General features: G+C 41.2%; 1 protein-coding gene across 6 annotated transcripts in view; it reads left to right on the forward strand.

Annotated features, from left to right (window-relative positions):
* Positions 1-143: 143 nt before the first annotated feature.
* Positions 144-25,527, forward strand: part of DNAJC11 (DnaJ heat shock protein family (Hsp40) member C11) — a 29,558-nt gene continuing 4,174 nt past the window's right edge. For 4 of the 6 annotated variants that reach the window (XR_003256590.1, XR_003256591.1, XR_003256592.1 and 1 more), the window contains exons 1-16: positions 144-306; positions 2,904-3,108; positions 4,032-4,161; positions 4,831-4,904; positions 6,116-6,217; positions 16,421-16,549; positions 17,199-17,321; positions 18,119-18,192; positions 20,011-20,200; positions 20,592-20,677; positions 21,179-21,295; positions 22,281-22,436; positions 22,742-22,811; positions 23,871-23,928; positions 24,714-24,856; positions 25,288-25,417. Coding sequence is in view for 3 of the 6 variants with exons in the window: in XM_026085447.1 (XP_025941232.1) it covers positions 4,074-4,161; positions 4,831-4,904; positions 6,116-6,217; positions 16,421-16,549; positions 17,199-17,321; positions 18,119-18,192; positions 20,011-20,200; positions 20,592-20,677; positions 21,179-21,295; positions 22,281-22,436; positions 22,742-22,811; positions 23,871-23,928; positions 24,714-24,856; positions 25,288-25,417 (1,540 nt within the window). In the remaining 3 variants the exon portion in view is untranslated. The remainder of the gene's footprint in view (positions 307-2,903; positions 3,109-4,031; positions 4,162-4,830; positions 4,905-6,115; positions 6,218-16,420; positions 16,550-17,198; positions 17,322-18,118; positions 18,193-20,010; positions 20,201-20,591; positions 20,678-21,178; positions 21,296-22,280; positions 22,437-22,741; positions 22,812-23,870; positions 23,929-24,713; positions 24,857-25,287; positions 25,418-25,527) is intronic. The other 2 variants (XM_026085448.1, XM_026085449.1) reach the window with 2 other exon arrangements.

Raw genomic sequence — 25,527 nt, forward strand, 5'->3', positions numbered from 1 at the left:
GAGCCCCGGGGGCGCCGCGGCCCCTCGGCCTCTGCGAGGCCGCTGCGGGCGTTTGCCGCTCTGTGAAACCCCGCATCCTCCCTTTGCCCGGGGGGAGGGGGGAAGGCGGCAGCAGTTTTGCAGAAGGAGGTAATCTGCCCGCTCTGGCGCTGTTTCAGGGTTTTCCTTTTTAGCAGTTTGACGGGTGGGTGCTGCACGCAGTCAGCAGCTGAGTGTGGGGAGCCGTGCGCTGCCTGGCCTGTGCGGCGACAAGTGCAGCACGTATCTACGAGAAGTACTGGCCACCTTCCAAATACGTAAAGCGAGGTAAATCATGTCATACACGCACTGAGTGCGGTATGGAAAGTCTTTGGGAGATGGTAAAGAAGCAGCTGTGAGCATTTGTTGTGTGTGTCAGCCTTCACCGCGATGGCACAAAGCTTCTTGCGTTTTTGTGTGTATACCTGCTCTTTTACAGAGTTTAAGTAAACTGTTACGGGAGCTGTGCAGAAGCCTCTGGGCCCTGGCAGGCAAAGATGCTTGCGTGTTCCCTGCTCAGGTGTTACCAGCTTCAGGTGCAGTCAGAGCAGGAAAAGAGGTAGTTAAATGGACTAGGATTGTTTAGGGAGCAGTAAGGGCACGCAGACTGACCTGCAGCAATCCCAGAGACTTTGTAAACAGTGGAAGAAACGTGAATTACGTACAATCAAGAGAAGGATTTTACTGCATCCTTTCATGTTGCAAAAATACTGTGACAGATTTGAGAATTTGATTTTAGACTTACTATTTGTATATACAAAAGATATCTCTTTCTTGGCTTGTACCTGCATTCTTACTTAATCAGTGCTATACGGACCAAATGTTAATGGTAAAGCTACACTTCCCAAATGTTAATCAGGAACTCTTTGCTTTTCCAAAACACCTCCCTTATCAAAGAAAAAGAGAATCGATAGTCCTCAATCTTATTTTTAAATATAGGTCAGTATTCATTCATGCAGTTCATATTATAATTGTTTGGAAAAAATGCAGAGTGATTTTTTTCTTTAATAGTAATTAGGGAAATTGCTGAAGATCCAAACGTATATGCTGTGCTGTAGTTTGGCTCATCATATGCAGTAGCTATATGTATTAGCAGACTTCACTGTTTAAGGATGTCAGTCAAAAGGTTAACATTTGGGGTTGAAAAAAAGCTTTTATTGAGCTACTACTACTGCATGTGAGAAGAGTTCAAGACCTGGAAGCAATTTAGTCTGATAGCTTTGAACAAATTATCTTTGCAATTAATGTTGATGCTTGTGGTCATGGTGGCAGTCTTCTGTGTCTCATTTATGTAAGTCTTCTGCATTTCTGAAGGAAAAAATTTGGACTGTAACTCTGTATTCAGAGCTCTCTAATGCTGAGCAGCAGAGAACAAATGGTAAAAAGGACTGGGTTTTTTTCTCTTTGAAAAGTTTCTGAGTGACTCCAAAGCACACGTCAGTAGGTCATACTTTTAAATCACTTGGTGGTTTTTGAAATTCACACCCCAAATATCAGGATTGTGCAGATATAAAGGTTAAAAGAATGAGATGAGGAGCTTGCAAGTGCTCTGAGTCCTTGGGGAGGTTAACAATGAAGGCTTAATAGTTATCTTAGCTAGGCTTTCAGGTCTTCCCTCAACACCAGGAAATTCAGGTCTGGTGCAAGAGGGAACTGGAAACCAAGTTAAGTGGATATTTGAGGGAGTAATTCCAGCTGAGAGTGGTTGCTGTTTGTTTTTTTTATCTTATTAAATTACCCCTTGCTGATTAACTGAATACTGCTACTCCGCATAGCAGTGGTATACAGTAAACTGATACTTCTGTGTGTTGAGCCAATTTAGTGTGATGTGCCAGCTAATCTTAAAATAATAAATAACCGCTGAACTTTACAGCCCTGATGGGGAGGCTGAACCTATTGAGCAGCAATTTTCTAGTATATATATGTTTAATCTTCCATAGATTTCAATCTGGTAAAAATGTAGCGGCGTGACTGAGACATTAAATGAAGCTGTTCAAACCCTAAATAAGGGAGATGGTGCACCTTTTAATTTTGCCTAGAGTTTTAGTAATGAAAATGTAACTTACATATCATTATTACTGAGTTATACATATTTCTTTGCAATGTGAAATGATGTCAGTATTTCCATAGTGGTTTGTGAGAGGTTATCGCTCATGAAATATTGGATCAATGACTGAAGCTATTCGAGATGATGAAAGGCCCAGTCTAACATTTTATTGAACGTGCTATTTATGAAAAATGAGAGTACTTGTTTCTATTACTTAATCAATAGCACATTAAACCATTTATCATTAATATGATTAAAGAACATAATTTTAGGGCCGTGTATTCCCCTACCTTCTCAATCTAGTTTAAATTCAATGTCCGAAAAAGCACAGGATAGTAAAAAAGGAAAAAAAGCTGATCTGTAGCTACCTTTACTTTCTAGGGACCAGCAAGATTGGCAGGTCCCCTTTTGCTATATCATTTAGAAACATTAATATGAAACAGTAATAACGTGCAGAAAAATTGCTTACCTTAAGCTACCCTCAAAAATAAATGGGCTCCTATCTTATATACACAAATGAATGCATTTCTTCAATTGAAAGTCCACACTGTCTTTATCACAAGTTGAAAAAAAGGCATTACCTTAAGAAATGAACTTTTATTGCCTTTGTTTCTGAGGGAAACTACTGTGAAAACTTCAGTCGTTGAAGATCATTAAAAGTAAATGGAATTTGTGATTTTAAAACTTTCATGCCCCTTTATCACTTGCTTATCTTGTATTTCTGTCCTTTATAATCCCTGGCTATAACAAAAGGGTAATCACAATTGCTTGAAGGAGGCCAGCAAGTACCTGTAATGTTGTTACGGTTATTTTACTGTGAATGTTTTCCTTGCGCCAGAAAAGTGGCAGCCTGCTCCCTGTTGTTCGATTGTAAGTGCCCCAGGAATTGATCACCACCGGTTTGTAACTGGCCTGCTTGTACCAGTCTGAAGTTGAGAGCTGTATGTGCTGGCTGTATCTTTCTGAGAAGTTCCAGTTGATTTAGCAGCTGCATTTCTAAATGCGTGTGAACCAGCCTTCAAGGAATAGACAGCTGCCGAAAAGTAAGGACTGTTGCGGGAAAGAGGCAATAAAGGGGGAGCTGCCCTGACTGTCTAGAGTCACAGAAATCATATTGCTCTGAGGTTGTCTCCAGGGAGGTGATAGAGGAAGGAGTGTTTTATTGCTCTATCGATTCTCAAAGAGGCATCCAAAATCGGTTTCCACCAAATGTCTTTGGAACGTGGCCACGTGCCATCTAAAATTCTGGAATGGTTGTAGTAAAGAACGTTTTTTGTCTTGATATATTTAGTGACATGTTGTTCTTCTGTTTATCCTGCTACTGCAGGTGACTATATTTGTGAGGGGAGGTGATGCGCTGTCCATTCCTATAGCACAATGGAGTGCTCTTGCCCTATAGGAATGGAAGTGCTGTAGAGCATAGCAGTAAAGGAATGAGTAGAAAATTGCAGTAGAAATTGAGTAGAAATTACCTTTACTGTTGTGGAAAGTCAGTGCTTTTTTGGTAGGTTTAATAATATTTGAGAAGTTTAGGATCAAAACAGGAGTAGAATTGATGTAAGTCTCTGGATTTAAGTGTTTTTTCATGGGGTGACTTTAGTTTTTCCTTGCTCTTTTGCATTGAATCGAGGAGATGCTAGTTGTCTAATAAAAATAATATATGAACAGAAATTCCATGTATTTTTTACTAAACTTGTTTTCATCTAGGTATAGATTGATGAGCTGTTGCTGTCATTTGTCATCCTATACATAGCAGGGAAAATATCGGTGTGCATAATTGAACATATTATTAGCATATGTAAAAAGTGTATTCTGCAACAAAACAGAAGTGCATTCTTCATTTCATCTCAGTAAAAGTGATGGAATTTAATAGCTGTTGGACTTCTGTTTTAGGGCTGATCTTGAGAATGGTCTTTTTTCAGTCAGCATTGATTGTGTTTTAATTCATTTTTGTTGCTTTTCACAGGCCTCTCAGGAAGAGCTGAAAGCTGCCTACCGCCGGCTGTGTATGCTGTACCATCCAGACAAGCACAGAGACCCAGAGCTCAAAACGCAAGCTGAGCGGCTGTTTAACCTTGTTCACCAAGCGTATGAAGGTCAGTGGAAGTCTTAAACTTGCCAAAACTGTTTTTATGGGTTTTCTGAGGACAGAGATGCTTCTTCACGCGCTTTAGAGAAGATGGTGTTTTTTGCTTGAGTTTTCAAAGTTCCATGGCTAGTTTGGGGGGAATCAGTGGAGAACAAGTAATCTGGGAGAGCAAATGGTTCTGCACCAAAATGGGGTTGGACAAGGTTGATGAGGGAGGTAGAAGACAGGGAGCAAAACGCTAAGGAGCTAGCTTTGAAAGCTAGTCAGAGGTAGACCTCATTCTTCCTTAGAAAGTTTTCAGGGACTGCTGTCATCAAATTGCTAATAATCCTGTTGATTGTTAGAGTGTTTGTGTCACCCTTCAGTCATAAAAGCAATTTAAAAAACCCTGCTGTATATTCAAATAGTCTGCATGTCTCTTTCACGTTCTTTTCATTTTTTGATTTTAAAGGTGTGGAAAAAATGAAATTTGTTGGATAGAAAAGTCCAGCTGTTCTATTAATATAGCATGTGAAAATTTTAAAGGAAATTAATGTAAAAATTGGATGAAATTATAGAGTGACATTTCATGTTTCCAGAATTTGTGCTTGAATTTCAAGTAACACTAGTGTGTTGGCATGAAATTTGAGAAGACCAAGAACTGAATGCTCTCGTCTCTTTTGATTTTAATTTGCAGTGCTTAGCGATCCACAGACCAGAGCCATCTATGACATATATGGGAGAAGAGGACTGGAAATGGAAGGTTGGGAGGTGAGAGAAATTTAGCACCTTATAGCCTGTGGAATTGATTAAATCCAGCTTTATCTGAAATTCTTGTTGTTGCATCAAACTGCAGTGACCCCTTGATGGTTAAAAAAAATGCCTGTTTAAAGGCATTCTTGGTTTTTGTTTTTTTTTTTTTTTCTGTCTGTCTCTCTCTGTTGGAATACCATGATGGATATTTAAAGAATATATTTTTTTTTTCCTTACCAAGAGAACAATAAATCTGACATTCAGAGTTCCCTAACAGGATATGACTGTGACAAGCAACATCTTTCTCAGACAAATGCATCATTACTGTCCATCCAGTCTTATGTCATCTGAAATTTTTTTTAGTATCAGCCAGCCTTTGAGTCTGACTTCCTTTTTCTTTTCTTTTCCTTTCCGTTCTTCTTTTTTTTTGGGGGGGGGGGGRGKGGGGGGRACAGCTGTAAGGTGCTATGAAAGAGAACTTACCCATTCCTCCATTCCTGGCTTTCCTACTGTGAAGTCTCCTGACTAGCCTCTGCCAGTCCTAGTTGATCATATTATGCTGCTTCCTGCAAAATCATATTTTATTGGGTCAGGTCGCTACCAAGATCAAGGTTGTTGTTAGTAGCAAGAAATACAGAGCAGCGGCAGCATGAAACAGGCATTTCTGACCTGGTGATTGCATACTTGATTTTATTTTGAAGAGCCAAATCCAATACCTTTTCCAAGCATAACTGTAGCCATACCTGTTTTAGATCCTTATTCACCGAGACGCACAAGTTAAACAGATGTGAATCAGGTTAGACCAGTGTAGCCTAAAATCACGAAGCTCACGCTTGCTCAGTTTACCTCATGCCAGGCCTTCAGTCATTTTCATATATCGTTTCTACACCTAGTTGATAAGTGAGTGGATAGCTATTGCTAATGGCTGCACTATAGTTCTTGTCCTTGTGGTCTGAAAGCTGCTTGCCCTAGTGTTTTCAAGGGAGTGGAAAGAACAAGAACATTTCACTTCTCTCGGAGCATGCCTGCCCTTCAGTCTTGCCCAGGTGTTTGGTTCCAAACTCTGAGTACTGAAACACATGCCAAGAGGTGCTTGTGGCAGCAGCAGCAGCTGGGACAAGGTGTTAGAGCCTGCCAAGAGCATCAGTGACCCTTGGTTCCATCAGCAAGTAAATGCCCTGGACATCCTCTTTCTGGTAATGTTTAGTTTTCCATTTATTTTTGAGTAGGTTGTGGAAAGGAAGAGAACTCCAGCTGAAATCAGAGAAGAATTTGAGCGTTTGCAGAGAGAGAGGGAAGAGAGAAGACTGCAGCAGCGAACTAATCCAAAGGTAAGCAGAGACTTCATCCCCATCTCAAAAGGGAATCCTTAAAGTATTAGGAATATGAAAGGTGGTGTGATAAAGCTAAATGAGATACTATATTAAATAACACCTCAGGCATCCACTCTTGAATAAGAAATTTATGTAAAAAATATAGGGAAAAATAGCTAATTCTTTGAACAATACTCCTCTATAGAATATGCAGTTTCTTCTTTCTGTTGAAACATGTGGAAACAAAAAGACAGTTTTAAGCAACTTTAAAAAAAAAAAATCCTAATGCTGAACCTTTTATGAATCCTTTCCAAATATTCCAAATAAAATAAGACTTCCTACAGGTTTTCCCTTCCGCACTGCAGTAGTGTCACAACAATGCAGACATAAATTCAAACACATCTTTGAAACCGACCAAAAAGACAAAGCAGCTACTGGACCAACTCGGTAGCAAGTCTTCTGGCTGGAGCACAGAGAGCAAAATCAACCTGAACAGGATTGGGATCTTGCCAGCTTCACAGTTAGTGGCAGTTTTAAGAAAGCTTTATAGGGCTCTTACGATGAGCATCATTACTGGGTGCCTCATTCTCATCTCTCTGTCTGAGCAGCAATAAACTGGCCCTAAATGACTCACCTCACAGCTGAATCTCAGCTGTTTAAAGATGATCAAGAATACAGTGGTGAGGAAGATGTTCTTCTAGTAGCATTGCCGGTGGGAAAGGTGGAAGTGATGATCGACCACTGCTTTCTCTTTCACCTGCTGTGACTGAACACTCCAATAGTTTAGAATGCTAATGGCTTTGCCAGGCTCTTGGCTTGATAAACACACTAGGCAAACCAAGGTTTTGTCAGGATCACCACCGAGTAAGGTTTGAAAGCTTCTTAAATCACAAAAATCATTTGCCATGCAGTGAATAACAGTATCCAAGAGTTGGATCTACAGTCCCCGATGCGTTTGCACTTTAGTCTACCTGAATACTGTCTAGGTTTAAGGGAGAGGGGGAGCTGCTTAAAATATCCAAAACCATTTTTTGCCATTTTTTTGAAATGTGTGCTGGAAATCGATTTCTTTTATGCAGTATAGAAACGGTTTGTGATGGGGAGCCATAATTTCTCTCTGTCCATACCAAAGTAACTGTGCAGATATTTGTTGCAGTTTATGTAGACAAAGAAATATTATCTGTCTTGAAAAAAATTCTGTAAGGAGAAAACAACTTTTGTTTTATTTATAAATGCTCTTGGTAGGAAACTGGGTATCCCCAGAGCTCTAACTGGAGGATTACAGTCAACACTGATTCTGCATTCTAAAACACTAAAGCACAGATGGCTTTAGTGTTTTGGTGGCTCTGAAACAGGAGGACTCCTGCGTCATTGTGTCCGCGCATGGACTTCTAAAATGTTACAACGTAATTTGGGTAGCACAAGAAACAAATTACCGGTTGATATAACTAATAATAATGTTGTTTCTGAAGGTTGCTGGTATTTACATGACCAGCAGTTTCAAATCATGATTTTTTTTCTAAGTGGACAGAAGTGTGGGAACAGTTATGTTTAAAACTGTATCAGAAAAATGTTGGTCTGAGAAGACTTGTGATGTTTAGAGATATTCACCTTGGCACAGACTTTGGATCTGTGCTGGTTTTAGTAAAGCATATTGACTAATATAGATCACCAACATGTTGTGTATAGTGCACGGATATTAAGGACTTGTTTGTACTGGAAGGTTAAATAAGCATAAGGTGATATGTAAATATCAAGCATTTGGACAGTCAGAGCTCACATTCACTGTTTCTGTACCAGACCAGGGTAGGGAGGGGGAGGGAAAAAAAAAAGGGGGGGAGCAAATAGAGCCTTTTCATAAAAGTTCGGGTTTTAGCTCTCTAAAAGCACCCCCTCAACCCCCCAAATTGTTTCATCAATTAAATGTTTAATAGCTGTCCTTTATTGTGTCATTAGATATGGGGCTAACACAGTCCTAGGTGTAATACATCAGCAAAGAGAACATTAGAAGGCTTGCAAGATCTGATAAAAAATGGCAAAAACAAAATGTCACATTTACAGGTCCCTTTAATGGAGGGGGAACAGTTCCAAGAAATAAGGTGAGGTCTGCATGACTGCCATTTTTGCTCCTGGGACACTTTTCCCTTTTTAATTCAACTTTTTATTGAGATAGTTCCTTGTTAATGTACTTTTTTTTTCTAATCCGCAGAATAGAATTTTGTGAGAAGGGACTGGTTTTATATAATGTGTCAGTATATAATTTAGCTTTCCACTCACTGTACCAAAACCTGATGGTTTGGCCCAGTCATGTGCGTCTGGCCTGTTTCAAAGAAAAAGCATAGTAGAGGTAATTGTTGCATTTGCAGCTTTAGCAGTGTGTCAGAACGTTCACCCCTCCTCACCTCTCTGGCCATAGCTCTCCTCCTGCTTTGCAGGACTGTGATAGTGAGCAGTCACATGCTGTTCTCTGAATGCTGAGATTTCTTACACTGTTGAATAACAGTTTGTGCTGTGCTCATCCCCATGGGACAAAAACAGTTTTACAATATATAATTTAACTTTTTATGGCCTTTTTTTTTTTCATTTTAACTGTATTATTAATGGGAAAGTGAATTAAAATAATCACAAAAATAGTTTCTAACATACAGGAGCTTGCTAATTATATCCAGTCTGTGGAACACTATGTGTCTGTGACATTTATCCTCAAGCGTATGCTTTCCTTTCTCCGCATATCTTCTGAAGAAACCTTCTTGTTTATTGAATAAGTTTAGTTTCTGTGGGAGTTTTTCTTACCCAGACTCCAATGTTTGAATGGATACAGCCTACCCTTTCCCCCATTTTAACCAAAAATTTTAACTTCTGTTTTAAGTTAGTACTGGAGAAATGAAATCTAAGTCCAGGTAAAGTGAGTCCTTAACTTATCTGTGATACTTTTTTTTCCCCTCAACTCCTCTTGAAGCAGCCATGTCTTTGGGGACAGGTAGCTGTGTCAGATATGATTGTTACTTAGCAGCCACCTAAGGAAGGAAACCTGAGAAGTGGATTTGTGAAAGGCTTCAGAGGATTTTGCCATCCCTTGAGATTATTGCAGTCAAGATTATGGAGAAGAATAAGCTTTGACTAGGAGCTGAGGTAAAAATGGGTGCAGTAGGCAAACTGCATCAGACAGGAGGATTGTCAACCCATGACTTCAGAGTGATCCCATTTGCTCTTTTTAAACTGTCTTTTTGATCTGTTCACAGCATTATTCCAGGCAAAAAGGGATTTCTGGATGCCGTAAAACAGAGCAAGTTGAAATGTCTCTGCTGGAGATGAGGGTGATTTGGGGCAGATGGATCTTCTGGGAGAGGGGTGTAGGCATGGTTACCTCCACATAATGCTTCTCAGTGACTTTAGGAATTTGACATTTTATCTGGGTGCCTTGCTGTGTTTATAAGCAGTAAAAAGTGGAGCTGCATTGTAAGCCTCAGCCTCTGTGTCCCGTGATAAAATTAGCCATCTGGGTGTTTACAGCAATTGCTTATTGGCAGCCTATGGAAATGTCTCTCTAGGCAGTGTTCCTGTGGAATTAAGTAGCACAGCTGTGATCATTTCATACCAGAACACAAGTTACTTTAAAATTTCCAACGTTTTGTTAGCTCTATAAAATGGTTCCAGCAAAATTAAGTATTTCTAACCAGAAATGTTGAGCAATAACCAGATGTAGGCAATTTGGTAGGTTTCGAATTGAGTCTATTATTTGCTTTGAGAGCTTTGTTTTTGCTTTTAAAGATATGCAGAAGGGTTGGAAAGTTGATTCCTTGATTTGAGAAGACCTGCTTCCTGTTCGGAGAAATTAAATCCTGTTGTTTTTGTGCTGTGAAAGGTCAAGATTTAAGAAATATAGGTTCCTCAAGGCCTAACCTTGTGCAGCTTTCATATGTCACCTTCCAGAAAGGAAATTGTAAGAAAAAGACAAGGAGGGAGTAGATTATTCTCAGGTACATCTCTTAATTCCCTTTTGAACTGGTGCTCCTGGCCTTTATTTCACCATTTTTCCAGAATCGAGACATTCTGAGAGACCTGTATTTTCCGTGGGTTACCTAGAATTGCCGCAGAGCTTGGAAAGATCCCAGTTAGTTCAAACAGAACAAAAACCTGTGCTACCTTTTGTCCACTGTATGCTTCATTTGCTGCTCTGCAAGTACGCTTCTGGTAGATTCCTTTGTCTCCACAGGCAGGTTCATGAGGCCAGGTTACTTTCATTTTATTCTGCTTCTTTTGGGACTGTATTTACTTCTCCCTTAATTCAAAAGCTGACAAATACTAGACAAAGCACCAGGTGGGTCAAACAGTTTTACGGCTAGATTATATGATAACATAATTCTAAATACATGCGTAAAATCTAGATTTATAACAGGAGAAATGTTATTAGACTACTGCCTGTCTATGAATTGCAGGGAGTTGAACATAGGCATTGTTGGTATCAATGTGGAGAAGATACTTATTTTTTTCCAGATCACCCTCATCTTGACAGATGCAGCAGAAAAGACTTGCTCCTCAGCAAGACTGTTCAGAGGAGCCATGTCTCTCTGCAGATTTATAATGTTCCTCCTTGATGTTTCTGTTGGCCATAACAGCACCATAACTGTTGGCATTACAGTGATCACGCTGCCCTGCCTAGAAGCTTGTCTGAAAGTCATGCCTCCACTGCAGCACTTTCTCCTTTAATGGGAAATTTCAGCCAGAAAGAATATTCAACAGGCCGGGTTACAGTATACAGCGTTGTAATACAGATGATTCTGGAGTACACTTTGAATTTACATTTTGCCTGACTAGTACTTTAAGCAAATTGGTAAATTTTTTCTTCCCTTTTTTTTCTTAATTTACATTTTTGCCATGCTTAGATCCATCTGGAAAAGGATTGATTTATCCCATTGTCATACAGTCTGTTGATCAGAAGATGAATTAAAGGAAATTGTATCTTTAAATTTAACTATCAACTTCAAAAGGCTGCAGAACAGTTCTGGTCCAAGCCAGATCTTCCAATTTTTTATTCCGGTTTAATGAATTGTACTGGTTCATTGTGGAACAGACTATTAAATGTAGGATTGTTTTCTGGTGTTTCGTTTTCTGTCTCTCAGGGCAGTTTTGGTTTGGCTCCTTGACCTTGTAACACAATGTCTGACACCCGGATTACTACAGTCCTTCATGAGCTGTTTGATTGTTTCTTGATTTTCTTTTACAATCAGCTGTTGCACAGATTCTCTCTTGCTGCCTCTGTTTATAGAAGTGGCTATCTTCCCGATTTAGTAGGTGTGATTCCCGGGAACAGATTACATTTTACAGGAAAGCTTATACTAGAAATATTTGTTTAATCGTTTGGCACACTCCTTGTGAAATTATTTAATTAAAATGCCTTTTTTTAAAGGAAAATAACAATAATGGGATTTTACATTAGAATAAAGTTGAAAAATAGGCACATAAGCCTTGTATGAAAAAAGCAATTTCCTTCGCAATAATTAGCAATAGCAACAGATGTGTGAGATGTTCCTTGCAGATATTTTTGCAGAAATAAGTTATCCTGGGATGAGTTTTCTTTTTTTACATGCCTGCAGTACGGACAAACTTTTAACTTATTATCTCAATCTTTTTCTCTCTCTCTGAGTGCTCCTTGAAGTCTGAAATGCAGTAAACGTGAGCCATTCTAACATTTGTAGCAAGAGTGATTCATGGGTTTTCTGCCATCTGTCCTCTTGTCTCTACAAGTAATTTTATTTATTTATTTATTTTGAAGTGTTGTTGCCCAGATTTCTTCCCTGGCCACTAGGTAAACAGTTACTGCCCCAGGACTTTGTATATCTGGCAGTGCTTTGGCATGTATAATACCATCACCTGCAAGAGGGAGCGAGATTTTAGTCTGACTTGTTTGTTTTTAACGGGCTCCTCAAACATCCTCCTTGTGTTTTTTATTGTGGGGGTCATGTGTGTGAGGGACGTTTCTGTCATCAGCAGCTGGAGAGAGGACATACCTGCTTTCTGATCTGGAAGGCTGCTCACAGCCAGAAGCTGGTTTGCATGCTCTTCTTGGCTTGCACCTTAGAGTAAACAGCCCAACATCAACATCCAAATCCTACCCAGCTGACTCAGAAGATTGGAGTAATTTAGATTAAGTCTGCTGTTTCTGTTCTGCTGTATAAACTTGGAAATCAATATATTTAATTAGGCCCTTACCAAGAAGAAGAGGTGAAACCTCCGTCTGGTGTTGTGACTTCAAGAGTGTTTATCTATGCAGCACAGACTCTGCTCGCAAAAGAGGCAGACCTTGCCAAGTGGGACAGTTCTCTAGCTCTTCCGGGATTTCCACAACAGAGAGGGTTGAATGCAATTCTCCCACTCCTCTGAAGCTTTGCTGAAAGGAGAGCAGCAGGGAGCGCACACCTTTCCCCCAGCCCTGATGGAAAGGAGTCTGTGCCTGATCTCATGTCCTACTAAGTGTATCAGAAGTTGTGATTTTTGGATAGATGCTTTTTTGAATCCAAAGACTAACATCTTCTCTAACCTATAGTGAGTGGAGTGGTTCTTCCAGTAATCTGTTGTCTTCCATACTATACTGTTGCATTTTATGTAATAACATTTCTTGTCTGCAGTGGTAACTAGATCATCAATATATAGTACCAATAGCAGTCTGGTGTGTAAGGTTTCCATTAAGAATTAATTTTATTTTCTTGGTTGATTCTAAGGATTCTCTCTTACAGTTTTGGTAGATTAGAGTGCTTCAAGACACTGAGTACACCTGATTTTGTCCAGTGTTGCCAGGAAGAGGCAAGGAAAAGTATGAAGATTCCTCCTGTTCTATGATATATTTATAGCCATTTTCTTAAAGGTTCCATCTGACTTGAATCCTCAACTTGTGAGCAAGGAGGAGGTTAACAGGGAGAGCCAGGTGTTAGCCTCAGTATTCAGCATATCAGGCTTTAAATTTTAACATCTTTCCCAACTGGTAGGAGAGGAGACAGCTAGCTGTTTTGTCAGAAAGGAAGATGTCAAATGGTTTGTTGCATGAATCAGTGGAAAGAGTCCAGATGACTTAAAAGAAAGAATTCCAGCAAAATAGCTGTTAGTAGAGACTGTTTTTTACTCACAGGATTGGTAAGTAAAGGTGTTTTTTAAGAAAAGAATTTCAGGTGATAGTTGTGATGGTTCTCTAGTGCTGTTTCCCAGCTTCCTGCCCTGCTGAGTTGGTGCACTTCGCAGCATGTTGCTGTGTGTGCAAAGCCAACTTCTGAAGAGAGCCTGTACAGTTTTTCCCTGCTGATCCTACCTTAGGGAGGGCTTTTTCTTTTCTGATAGTCTGAGCAGGTGGCTGATAGGGAGCTGCGAGCAGTAGCGGTCTCCTCTGCTATCCGGTGGCATAGGGGTGCTGTTGTTCTCTGGGAATATTTTTAACATTACCATCTGCTGCTTTTCCTGTGCTTGTACTTGAGCCAATTTCCTTGCCAGGACCTATAGGTTTCTGAGGGTGACTTCACCTGCTTGGCAGGAGGTAAAATGTCCTTGCAGAATCCACTCCTCAGTGAAAGGCAACTAAACAGAAGTTCTCCTGAGCAGTCGGGGAGAGACGGCAGAGGGAGGGGACTGAGAGGCTCCTTTCCTCCGAGTAGATCTTGCAGATTTTCATAAACAGATGCACGTGTTCTCATTTCAATTTCCCTGTTTTCATTGAGAGAAATATTTGTTTTAAAATTCATTGATGTGAAAAAAGAAATCATAAAATTTGAGTATGAAAGAAATTTTGAAAGAAATGAAATTTTAATAATGAATTTCTATGTTTATCCCACACTTTGAAAAGAATACCCTGTAATTAGCATTGCTGCTCTGGTACTGTGCTAGGTCTGCACGGTCAGGCTGTGGATCTTGAGCTGCGTTCAACTTGTGAGCATCTCAAGAGCATCCCCCAAGCTGAGGTTTTATCACATGGTCAGCAGTGGAGCTGTGCTGCCTGCAATGATCTCAACATCTAGCTGTGAAAGGAAGCGAGCCGGCAAGGACACTCGGGCTGCCCACCTGGAGCCTCCGTGCAGCACCCGGTTCATCCTGCAGCAAAGCAATAGGTCTTCTGGGAGAGCCTTTGCTGTCTCCTTGCTGTGAAATACTCCCAGAGCTCCTTCTTTCCCCAACCTCCACACTATCGAAATGTGTATCTGGCAGTACGAATATGCATATTACAGTAAAATGTTTTTCAGTTAAATTTTTTTTGGTAGTGCAAATTCTTGAGAAAGCTTTAGCGCTGCTTTTATTCCAACCTAAGTTGAAAATATTTTCTGTGTTTTTGCCATTCAAATCCAATGTGCTGATGACTTAATTTGATAACTTTTTGTTTAAAAAGCTTTTAACTCAGAATTTAAAGTTGCAAGTTAGCAAAGGTACTCTACTGAATGTAGCGCTCCAAGTGGAAAATCCTTCCATCCTACATCAATTATGAAAGATCTTGGGCTTCTTCCCTTCTTGAAATGAAGAGCATCAGAAAAAATGGAAATAATTCTCCGTTTTGTTAAAATAAATGCTTTCATGTATTCGGACATGTTTGATTGGTCACTCTGGAGTGCGCTTATTTGAATTTCATTGAGTGAAGTTGGCACTTTTGTTTCCCTTTGGTTATTCTACTCAGTTGTTTTCCAGAGGGTTGGAGTAGCAGCACAGTGCTGCACAGTTTCCAAGGCTGTTGGCAGTTTTGCCTGGCTTCACAGCTATTTTGGCTTTGTTTCAAGGAACAGCACAATGTATGAGAGGACTGAAAGTTTAGAAGTTGTAGCACTGGGAAAGCAGCTCCCTTGAAGGTGACTTTGCAGATCATTCCTGAAAAGTAAAGTCTTCCATGTAAGTGGCAGGAGCTCGTGGTTTGTATTGCCACAAACAGAAAGGTAAGCCTACTGATTTGAAGTTCAGCTGTCTTCCAAGAATAATTTTCAAACAATCAGGGTACAGTCCCTGTTGCAGAGTTCTCCTGGAAACAGTTAGACCTTTCTGTTTTAAAATATTTGTCCCATTTTAGCTGTGTAAGAAATTGGAAAACAAACGGTTTTAGGAAGAGGTGAGACATCTCCACAACAAATAAACAGTTGGAGCCAAAACAGACAGAAGCTTCAAAACAGACTGCAAGTCCTTTCAAACTCTGCAGTTCTTCCTCTAGTTGTGGTTTGGGTTTTTATTAAAATGCAGTGAACATGGAAAAATGCTCACTCAAATTGAAATAAGGATTTATTCCATATACACTTACACTGTCTGTGTGCTTTTTGTGCCTATCCAGCTACAGAGTTTTATTCATACAAATTGTCTTCCAGGGTTAATTCCGTGCTTGTGCCTGGAGGCTTTTTTATGGCAAGTGGTATATTTTACATGAGCTGGAATGCTGGTTAATAGAGCTGTAGGGAGATTCCAAAGTCTGTTGAAGCTCTATGACTCAGAGAAGAATCTAATCATGCCCTTTTCAAATAGACCCACTCTTGCAGTTAGTCTGAATGAACACAGCAGCATGTAGCCAGACTATTTAGCTCTGGCCTAGTTTTCTTCTAGGAATAAGCTTTAGGCATTATTTCTGTGGTTTGAGAAAGGAAATGTTTGCCACTTGGTAAAAGTCTATCTTTGTCAAGCTCTTCTTCTGATTTAGAAGATTTAAACCAGGGGGCAGACAAGGAATGTTGACTAATGAGGTCAATTGTAAGTGAATGATGCAGCTCAAAACTAAGTTGTTTCAGATGATTCCCAAGAAGAAGGTGTTTAGAGGCTATCTGGGCAAGCAACTTGGAGAATATTAATTTCTAAAATACATGGATTCATCTTTAAAATAGTGACGGAGTACAGTCAAATTTAGTTGCGGGGGAAGAAAAAACCTTGTGTATGAAAATGTTCTGCCTACTTCTGTTATGTTTAACAATAGAAAAATTATCTATTAGTATTACAAATGGCATACAGGTGAAAAACTAAATTTTTATCCAGTTTACTTTATGACTTGTATAGCTATTTTAGACTTTTGTAATCATTCAGTTTTATATGTGTCTTGAATGTGTAAGAAATGCAGTTCAGAGTGGAGGAAGGTAGCTGTAAAACAAGAAAAATGTTATGTTTTAAATTGCAATATATACATACGGATGCTTTAGCCATTTGGCCTACATGGACGTTTGGGTGCGATTGTTGGCTGTTTGTTAATGCCGGGGACTTGTTCCACTTGTTGCTTCTCAGGGAACAATTAGTGTTGGAATAGATGCCACTGACCTCTTTGATCGTTACGATGAAGAATATGAAGATGTGCCAGGGAGCAGCTTTCCCCAGATCGAAATAAACAAAATGCACATATCCCAGTCCATAGAGGTAAGGGGGCACGAGTGCTTCTGCCGCGGCGGAGCAGGGTCTGAGCTAGCGAGGCACTACGGTGCAAAGCGACCGGAAAGGAAGCGCTGCTTGGGGGGTCTCATCCTTCGTTATGGAAGGACACGAATACCAGCATGGGCAGGGAGGGGGTCAGTTCAGCAGGACTGCGTGTTGATGGTACAGCACGCATTTGTGAGAGCCCAAGCATGGCATTTAGGGACAGGTTTGTGTGCTACCGTGGTCCTGCCTTCCTGCAGCAAGGAGGCTAAGGGATGACTGAAGACAGATATCTGAGGTAAGGGTAAGGAAACGGAGGAGAAGGATATGGGTAAGGAAATAGGATATGGGCAAGGAAAAGGAGGGATTGCAGCTCAAGGTCAGGTGTCACAGATGATGTCTTGTACTGTAGGAATTGTCTCACTTTATGCTGTACTCTACCTTTGAGTACAGAACTTGGAGTAAGTGTGGCGATGTCTGGTTCAAACACCTGGGCTTACTGGATGACAAAGTGTCAACTGGAGAGTTACCTGCCTCCTCTATATGCCTACAGCTTCTGCAGTCATCTGCAGTATTGGTTGTCTTTGCAGAATATGCATTAAATGTGTGAATCGGGATCAGATTAACTGGTAACAGTATGTTCATTTTCCAGGCACCACTGACTGCCACAGACACAGCAATACTGTCTGGTAACCTCTCCACCCAGAATGGGAATGGAGGTGGATCAATTAATTTTGCTCTTAGACGGGTGACATCTGCCAAGGGATGGGGAGAGGTAAGAGTACCAGCTGTTATTCATTTTTCTATTTTGGCTGCTTAAATTAGTTATCCAGTCTTAATTTTCTTTAGGGAACTTTAGCTTTGTTTCACCTTTTGGTGCTTCAGTTTCAGAAAAGGGGGATAGTGATACTGACCTGCTTTGTAAAATGACCTGCAAAAAGAGCTCTTGGAGATTTAGGTGACAGCATTATTTATATAGTGATACCTAAACAAACAAATTATATTAAATAATAGTACCAATTTACCCCCATTCTGTTTTCCTTTGAGGAAAAAGGAAAATCTGAACCTTGATTTTTCTTAATTTTTTCCACTTTCCATTTGGCCTTCCATTCTGGAATTTGAAAAATAAACCTTCTGAGGATCACTTGTGCTGACAGAAAATTGTTACACGTTGTCTCCTGGGCCTTTCTAATTTCACTGCCTGAAGCCTTGCAGGTGCCTCCCAGAGGCTGTGACCCTGCACCCTAGGACAGTCTGCCTTTGTTTCAGAATACAGCTTTGCTCATGAGTGAAGTTATAGGAAAAAATAGTTTGACTCCCAGGCAGATATGATCCAAGTAGCTAGAAAACCCCAGGCTACCACCTGGGACTGGCTTTGTTTTACTCATTAAGACCATACTCAGTGAGACATCTGCTCTTATTCTGAATGCAAAAGGGATTGATGAAATATGCGGTGAATATTATGCAGAAATGCGTAATTTATCTGTGTTGTAAACCATGCTTTTTAAGTACTTTGTCATCATTGTAAAAAAAAGTTTTCTTCTAACTGTTTGGCATTTTGCATTTAAACAGATGGAGTTTGGAGCAGGAGACCTTCAGGGACCTCTCTTTGGTCTGAAGATATTCCGTAATCTTACACCAAGATGGTAAATATTATAAAAATGCTCTAATGGTTAATACTACATGCTAATGAACCAAACAGCTTGAACTCTCTTTCATGTTAATTCTGGAAATTCTTACGAAAAAACGTATTTCTTCTTTGGCCTTTACATAATGCTTCAGTTATCGTCAGAATGCTTATATTCTTCTTGCATGTGTATGTGGGCTCTGTTTTAATTGTACATGCTTCCAGACTGAGGAAGGTTTGTGTTCCCCATCCTTAGATTTGTATTTGATCTTGTCATGAAATCATGGTACAAGAGGCATGATCTCACAGTCAGATCCGTAGAAGTTTGTTCTGACCTTGCTGCAGTCAGCCTAAAAAGGATACACGTTCACAGAATCGCAGAGGACTAACCATAGAGACTCTCTGCATTCAGATCTGTACCACGCTGTAGAATTGCTTACGTTGTTTGAGTTATCATGTCTCTAACATTTAGTTGAAAGATAAAATCTGCTTCATGATATGAAATCTGTATTTAGCACAGAGCCTTTGAGTCTTGCCTTTCAGATGTCAGGTTTTTATAATCTTTACAGACATTTTTTCATCTCTTGTGAAAATGTTATCATTTTCAGAGATTATTATTGTTCTGTTTTTCTGCTTTGGGGGAACTTTAGGGTTTCCTTTATGTGCAGCTTTGTTGGTGTAAAGTGCTACCTAGTGACCAGAAGACGGTATGTTTCTTACTTCTGAAAACAGGATACAAAAACAACTTCTGGGTGATCAACAGATCAGTAAGATCAGCCATTTCTCAAGCTAGTGTTGTAATGAAGCACTTTGAAGCAGAATTTTAAGACTGAACTGAGCTCCTTTTTGTTTCAGGAGAGAAACAGATATAAAGCAGGCGTGGGGGTTTTTTTGCAACGTTCTTGCATCCTGTGTTAATAGTTCAGTCACCAGCAGTTTTCATGAGGTTGGACTTGGATGTGACATGCATTTTTACAATACAAACTGCTTTGTAAGTGCCAAAAAACTCAGAATGGTGCGAGTGGCCTTCTGCAAACTAACAACGAGGGGAAGCTCAGGAGATTGTGCTGTCAAAAGTTTTCTAATTTTGTGAAGCATGAGACTTAAAGCTCCCTGGAATTCTAGTCTCAGCATCTCTCGCTCTTCTGGGACTTGACTGTGCGAGAGGCAAGTTTTGGCAGCAAAAAGGAAGGTGATATGTCATAGTTTAGGGAAATAAAGCCAAATTTGCCCCTAGCGTGATGACAATTTACAAATGAATAGAAGTCTCAAATTGCAAAGTGGAGTACAAGGTAAGGACTGCGATTGCAGGTATATGTTAGAATATCATAGGTGCCCATGTAGACTCTCTTCTTCTTATATTTTCTAATTTAGCAAAAGTGCCATTCCTCATAGCTTATACTGTGGTCTTGTTCCCTGTTGAGCCCTTTAATGCTGCTTTTGGAGCTCATGCTTGAGAATTCTTAAATAGCAGGGGAAGGCCTTTCTAGCAGCCAAGCGTATCACCTGTACAGAAGACTAGGCCTTTATTTGCCTAGTGCAAGAAGGGCAAGGATTTGAAGGCAGCTTGCTATGCTGGCTGCAGTGTTACTGCGTAGACCAATGAACTGGGGCATGAGCCTGCTCTTCTGGGGGGGGGTACTGTAGTCAGTACAGCCTAAATGAGTTTTGAGTTTCCCCTGTAACCCTCAAGCATCATACTCTGCAAGGTAATCTCTGCATATTCAGCAAATGCTTATTATTTCATGCACACCAGGGCTCCTGGGCAAGAAATAATCTGAGGCTACCTGGGGAGCCTGTGTTTCACCACTGATAAGGCTTTCCTTATTTCTCCTAGTTTCATCACTACAAACTGTGCTCTGCAGTTTTCATCCCGTGGGATCCGTCCAGGCCTCACCACGGTTCTAGCCCGCAACCTTGATAAGAACACAATGGGCTACTTACAGTGGCGGTGGGGCATCCAGTCAGCCATGAACACTAGTATTGTTCGAGATACAAAAACCAGCCATTTCACAGTGGCGTTGCAGGTGAGAGCCTTGTTACTGTGTGCAGGGGACAGTAATACCACCTGGTGTGAGAGAAATATCTCAGCTTTTCCTTTCCAGCCATGTTTTGGCTTGAGGCTTAAGAGGATAAAGGAGCAGTTCATGCTGTCTCCATGAACATCTAACTTTGGTAACCAGCAGCATTCAACAGAGCACAACACTGTGTACCCAACTTTGTGACATCTAATGTGGAGCAGCTTAGATTAGGGGTAAGAAGCACAACACAGACTGCACGGATTGCAGGCTGTGACAAGTAAGTGACAGACGTTGCAATATATTCTGTGTCACTTAAAGGATAAGAAAGAAGACTTGGGGAAATGTTCAGCTGTGGCTGAGGACGGATTTTCATAAACTTGTGTCTTTTGCATTTCAGCTGGGAATCCCCCATTCCTTCATGATGGTCAGTTACCAGCATAAGTTTCAGGATGAGGATCAAACACGAGTGAAAGGTTCTCTCAAGTAAGTCTGCAAGGGCATAATGACAGTGTTCATGCCTTGAAGAATATGCCATTTTCTGCTGTCAGAGGCCTGCTGGTTCTAGTCACGTGTTTCTGTGGTCTTTGGGAATCTGCTTTTCTTTAATTGTATCTGGTAAACAGCTGAAGTGAATGTCTTGGAGAATTAACTCTGTGTGTCCCTTCAGCTGAGCAGAACTGAGAATACCAATATGTTTGCTACCTCTTATATCATCACGGATAACAAAGTAGTCTTTAGCAGTCTGTTTACTGCTCTACAAGCTGAAAAAGCTACTGTCTTGTAGTCTCCTTACTACTCTACCAGCTGAAAAGGCTATTGTTGTCTTGTGGATACACAGTGACTCTTCCAGTAGCCAACATCCACTGCACACAATGCATTTGTTACGTATTTTGTTTACAGCAGAATTACACTAAACAGGGTTGCAGTGAAGAGAAATTCAGGAGTCTTCCCCGGTCTTACTGGGTTTTGGTTCTGTCATTCTAGGGCAGGTTTCTTTGGGACCATAGTGGAGTATGGCGCGGAGAGGAAGATTTCCAGACACAGCATCCTAGGAGCCACCGTCAGCGTTGGTGTTCCCCAGGGAGTGTCTTTGAAAATCAAGTCAGTTCAAGATTGTAACTGTAGATTGCAGAGACTGACCATAACCTGCATTATTCTATTTCCAGTATTCAGGTGGTTCTGGTGGGAAAGTCCCAATCTTAGGGCAATACAGGTATATTGATTTATCACTATAAAAGGTTGCAGCTGCCCTCACCTCTTATACAAGTGGTGGCCATCTGAAGCAACATGTGCCTTCTGCTGGTGTTACTCTGAGCCTGAACACCTCTTTCAGCACCAGTATGTGAGTGCATCAAAATATTCTGAAAATACAGTTTAAAATAAGTTTTCAACATTATGGTAAGTGGATAGGAGGTTGCTGAAAATACATTTGGAAGTGTGTTTAATTGCATTCCATTTCTTATGACATTGTACGTGCATACACTGGAATTAGAGTAGATTATTACTGTTAACTAAAAAAATGTTTATGCTGTTAATATGATGCAGTTTTCACAAAGAGGTACAGAACTCCTAAGGGTTAAGATACTGTAGTGCATTTTTAAAGTTTTGCCAGCAGAGGGCATGCCAGGACCGTAGAAGCTAAAGTCAGGAAGACTAATGTTTTCTAAAATAAATGTTACTGTAAACATGAGACCAATATTAATGCACTTCCTCCTTGAAGGCACGTGCAGGGATTATGTACATAGACCTTCTCTGTAAGCAATTGCTTTTCTCTTGATGATGATGTTGATCCCCTTCCCTGGTGAAATTAATGACCAAATAAATTCTCCCAAGATTAATAAAAGACTTTAGAATAACCATATTCTATTGACAACAGATGTTGTGTCTTAAAAGCATGGTTCTGGATGGTGTCAGCAGTCTGCCTTACCATTGTCCTGTTTGGGTTTATCAATCTCTCACCTTTGTGAGCTCATTGTTCATCTCTCTCCTGGTCCAGCAGTTCTTATTGCTGCTGCTGAGTGTATTTAATGGAACACAGTAAGCTCTGTTTCCTCTGATCTATCACTCTGTTCTTTTTTTGTTCTAGGTTGAACAGGGCTAGCCAGACCTACTTCTTCCCCGTCCACCTAACAGATCAGCTGCTTCCCAGTGCTGTATTCTATGCCACCGTGGGACCCCTAGTTATCTACTTTGCCATGCACAGGCTAATCATCAAACCCTACCTCAGGGCACAAAAGGAGAGGTGAGTTAGTGAGGCCGTGTTTGAAATATGGAGCTGGGAAGTCCCACTCGAGTGCTTGTGGGAGTCAGGTGCCAAGGTTGGGATGTCCAGCTGAGGCACTGTGTTTTATTATGTTGTCAATACTACTGAGTTCTGGAAGCCTACAAAAAAGATCTTGAAAGATGGGAGGGAACCTTACAACCCAGCTCATTTGAGTGAGTTTGCATGTCAGCTGTATTTGGGGTGGGCAGATTGAGATGTGCCACTTTGTGGATGACTTCCATTTGCTGTGTAAACCTAACGTGATGTTGACTTCCTTATGCCAGAGAGCTGGAGAAGCAAAGGGAGAGTACTGCCAGTGACATCCTTCAGAAGAAGCAGGAAGCAGAAGCTGCAGTAAGTCTCCCACTGCTTCTTGACAGCTTTTTGATATTATCATTTTATTTTGACACTCTGTATATTTCTGTCCTGTGGATGTACCTGTGGAACACCTGCTGTCTGCAGTGAAAGATGGGTTTAGCCAGTTCCTGTGACTTTTCAAGTCATGTACCTTTTGTTGGAGGCAACCTTCTAGGGGTATGAGAGACTTCAGCCCTTCTGAATTTCTGCTCTCTCTGGGAGAAACCAGCCCCTCTCTCCTGGCTTTTTTTCCTATTTACCTACCTGCTTTGGCAGCTGCAGGAAGCTAGCAGGGCTCACCCAGCTCCTCTGGGGGATCTAGCAGCTTCCTTGCAGAAGAAGGGAACACTGGGTCCTGCACAGCTGTGCTCCGCATGGCTGTCCTGGGAACAGTGCAATGGGGGAGTGGTTTGGGGCACGGCAGAATGAATTTCAGGCTGGGCAGAGGAATGCAAGATGAGTTAATTTGAGTTCTGGGTGCTCTGGAGAAGCTGGAGGTTCTGCATTGCTGGGCAGCTGGCAGGAGCTGCTGTAGCAGAAGCCAGTATTGCCTCAGTAAACCTGAGAGCCTTAGGGACGCTAAGTTTGCCGGCAAGTGTCAGAGTGGGCTGGCAGAGTTTGGAATCTGTAAGTATGTGTTCCCTATCGGTCTGGGAACTGCTAATTAGTCTCCCTTTTGGCCAAGTGTTCTGCCCTCATTGGCCGAAACAGCAGAACTCAGGAGACTTTGCAAGTGACTTCCCTGTCTCCTTCCCTGCTTGGTAATCTGCTCCTGAGCAGGGTGAAGATGAGCCCTGCTCTTGTCCCTACTGCTCTGTGCTCTGACACTGCATACCTGTGCCATTTTCTGTGTTGTTTCCCCTGGTGGTTTGTTCTGACGTTCTATGTTCATTTTAGGTGGCTTTTGAGACAGGCTCTGGCCTGCAGATGTGTTCCCAAATCATTCTCTACTTTAAGCCTTATAGTTAAAGCAAGCAAATCTCATTCTGGGCTTGTCTATTTTGGACACAGTGTCTGTCACTGCTTGATTTTGCTCTGCCTCTTGTGTTGTGACAGGTCCGGTTAATGCAGGAGTCTGTCCGGAGGATAATTGAGGCAGAGGAAGCCAGAATGGGTAAAGATTGCACCATTTACTTGTTCTGTATGTTTGGGGAGAGGAAGGGGGCAATAGACGGGCTGGGTGGTTGAGGGGGAGAGATGCAAGGTGGAGGCTTTTCATTTCCACCTTTAATAAAGCATAATTGCTGTTGTGTGCATGGTGGGGAAGTTCCATTCCAATTCAGTTTCTGGAGTCTGAGCTTAGTTAGGGGTCCACTGAATATTATCTTGGGACATGCTGTGAGATGGATCAACAGGATGAATACATTAGTCTGGATTCATCTCTCTGTAAAAGACTTCTATGTATAAGGGTATGTAAAAAGTTATAGTCTGAAATTTAGGGTTCACTGATTGCTAGTCAACACAAGTTGTTCCTGGACTGTAATAGGAAATCTAAATTCTGGTAAGTTTGCTAGCAGTTTCCAAGAGAATGTTCCAAAGTGGACCGAGTGACCTCCGCTTGGACTGCCACATTTGTGTGGCATTTAGGTCATGTCATTCTGTGCTGGTGCTGAAGATTGCTAACAAACACTGAAGTGTAAATGTTCTTCTGTCTTGGAAAGCATGGGTCCAGAAAAGGGAGAAGGAGGTTCTCACATGCCTCAGTCCTTGTTTGATTTGGTGTCTGGAGAGATCACATGTCAGTGTAGAAACTTTCCCTTCTATTTTCCTTAGAATTATCATTGAAAGCAAAAGAAAATGCTGGGATGGGGATGGGGGTAGGCTGATCTGTTCATCAGTTTCTGCCGAGGTGTCGTTGGGAAGCCTTTTGTCACATTTGTGATTTCGTGTGAAATGCAGGTTTGATTGTAGTGAATGCCTGGTATGGGAAGTTTGTTAATGACAACAGTAGGAAGAATGAGAAGGTGAAAGTAATAGACGTGACCGTGCCCCTGCAGTGCTTGGTGAAGGACTCTAAACTCATCCTTACAGAGGCCTCCAAGGTATGTAGCTCTTATGCCAAAGCACAGACCCAAGGGCTTGAAGATGTGAATCAGAATCAGGGGATTTCTCCAGTGTGCTTAAAACTGGTGAATCTAGATCAATTTACAGAAGCCATTTCTGTACCAAGTGTTAGGAATCTCTAAGAACTTCTGTTCCTGTGGGCATTTCCAAAGAAACTCTCCCACTGTTCGTGGTGTGGACAGCGTGTGTTTTCTAGAGCTGTACACCAGGAACTTCTCTGCCCACTGATTCACTGTGTTCTGCATTTAGAACTTGCCACAGTGGGGATGATTCCTTAGTATCTCATCTCATTGGCAACAAAACTCTTTTTTTATGACACTTCATTCTGGCATTAATAAGTGCTTTTGGTCAGTTGAAGAGCTGTGAAAATCCGTTCCCTGATGCTCAGTCTGTCCTTCTCTGGTTAAAGGCTGGGCTGCCAGGTTTCTATGACCCCTGCGTGGGTGAGGAGAAGAATCTGAAAGTGCTTTATCAGTTTCGGGGAGTTCTGCACCAAGTGATGTCAGCTGACAATGAGGCCCTTAGGATACCAAAGCAATGTAAGTAGCAAGGACTACCCTCCTTCTTCCTCCAGGAGCTGGTAGAGGATTGCCTCGGCTCTGCATGGCCAGGCAGTGTGCCGGCTTCTGGTCCACGATCTGGTGCTGGT

Source organism: Apteryx rowi, unplaced genomic scaffold (genome assembly GCF_003343035.1).
Source record: "Apteryx rowi isolate R43461 unplaced genomic scaffold, aptRow1 scaffold_67, whole genome shotgun sequence".
Classification (NCBI taxonomy): domain Eukaryota; kingdom Metazoa; phylum Chordata; class Aves; order Apterygiformes; family Apterygidae; genus Apteryx; species Apteryx rowi.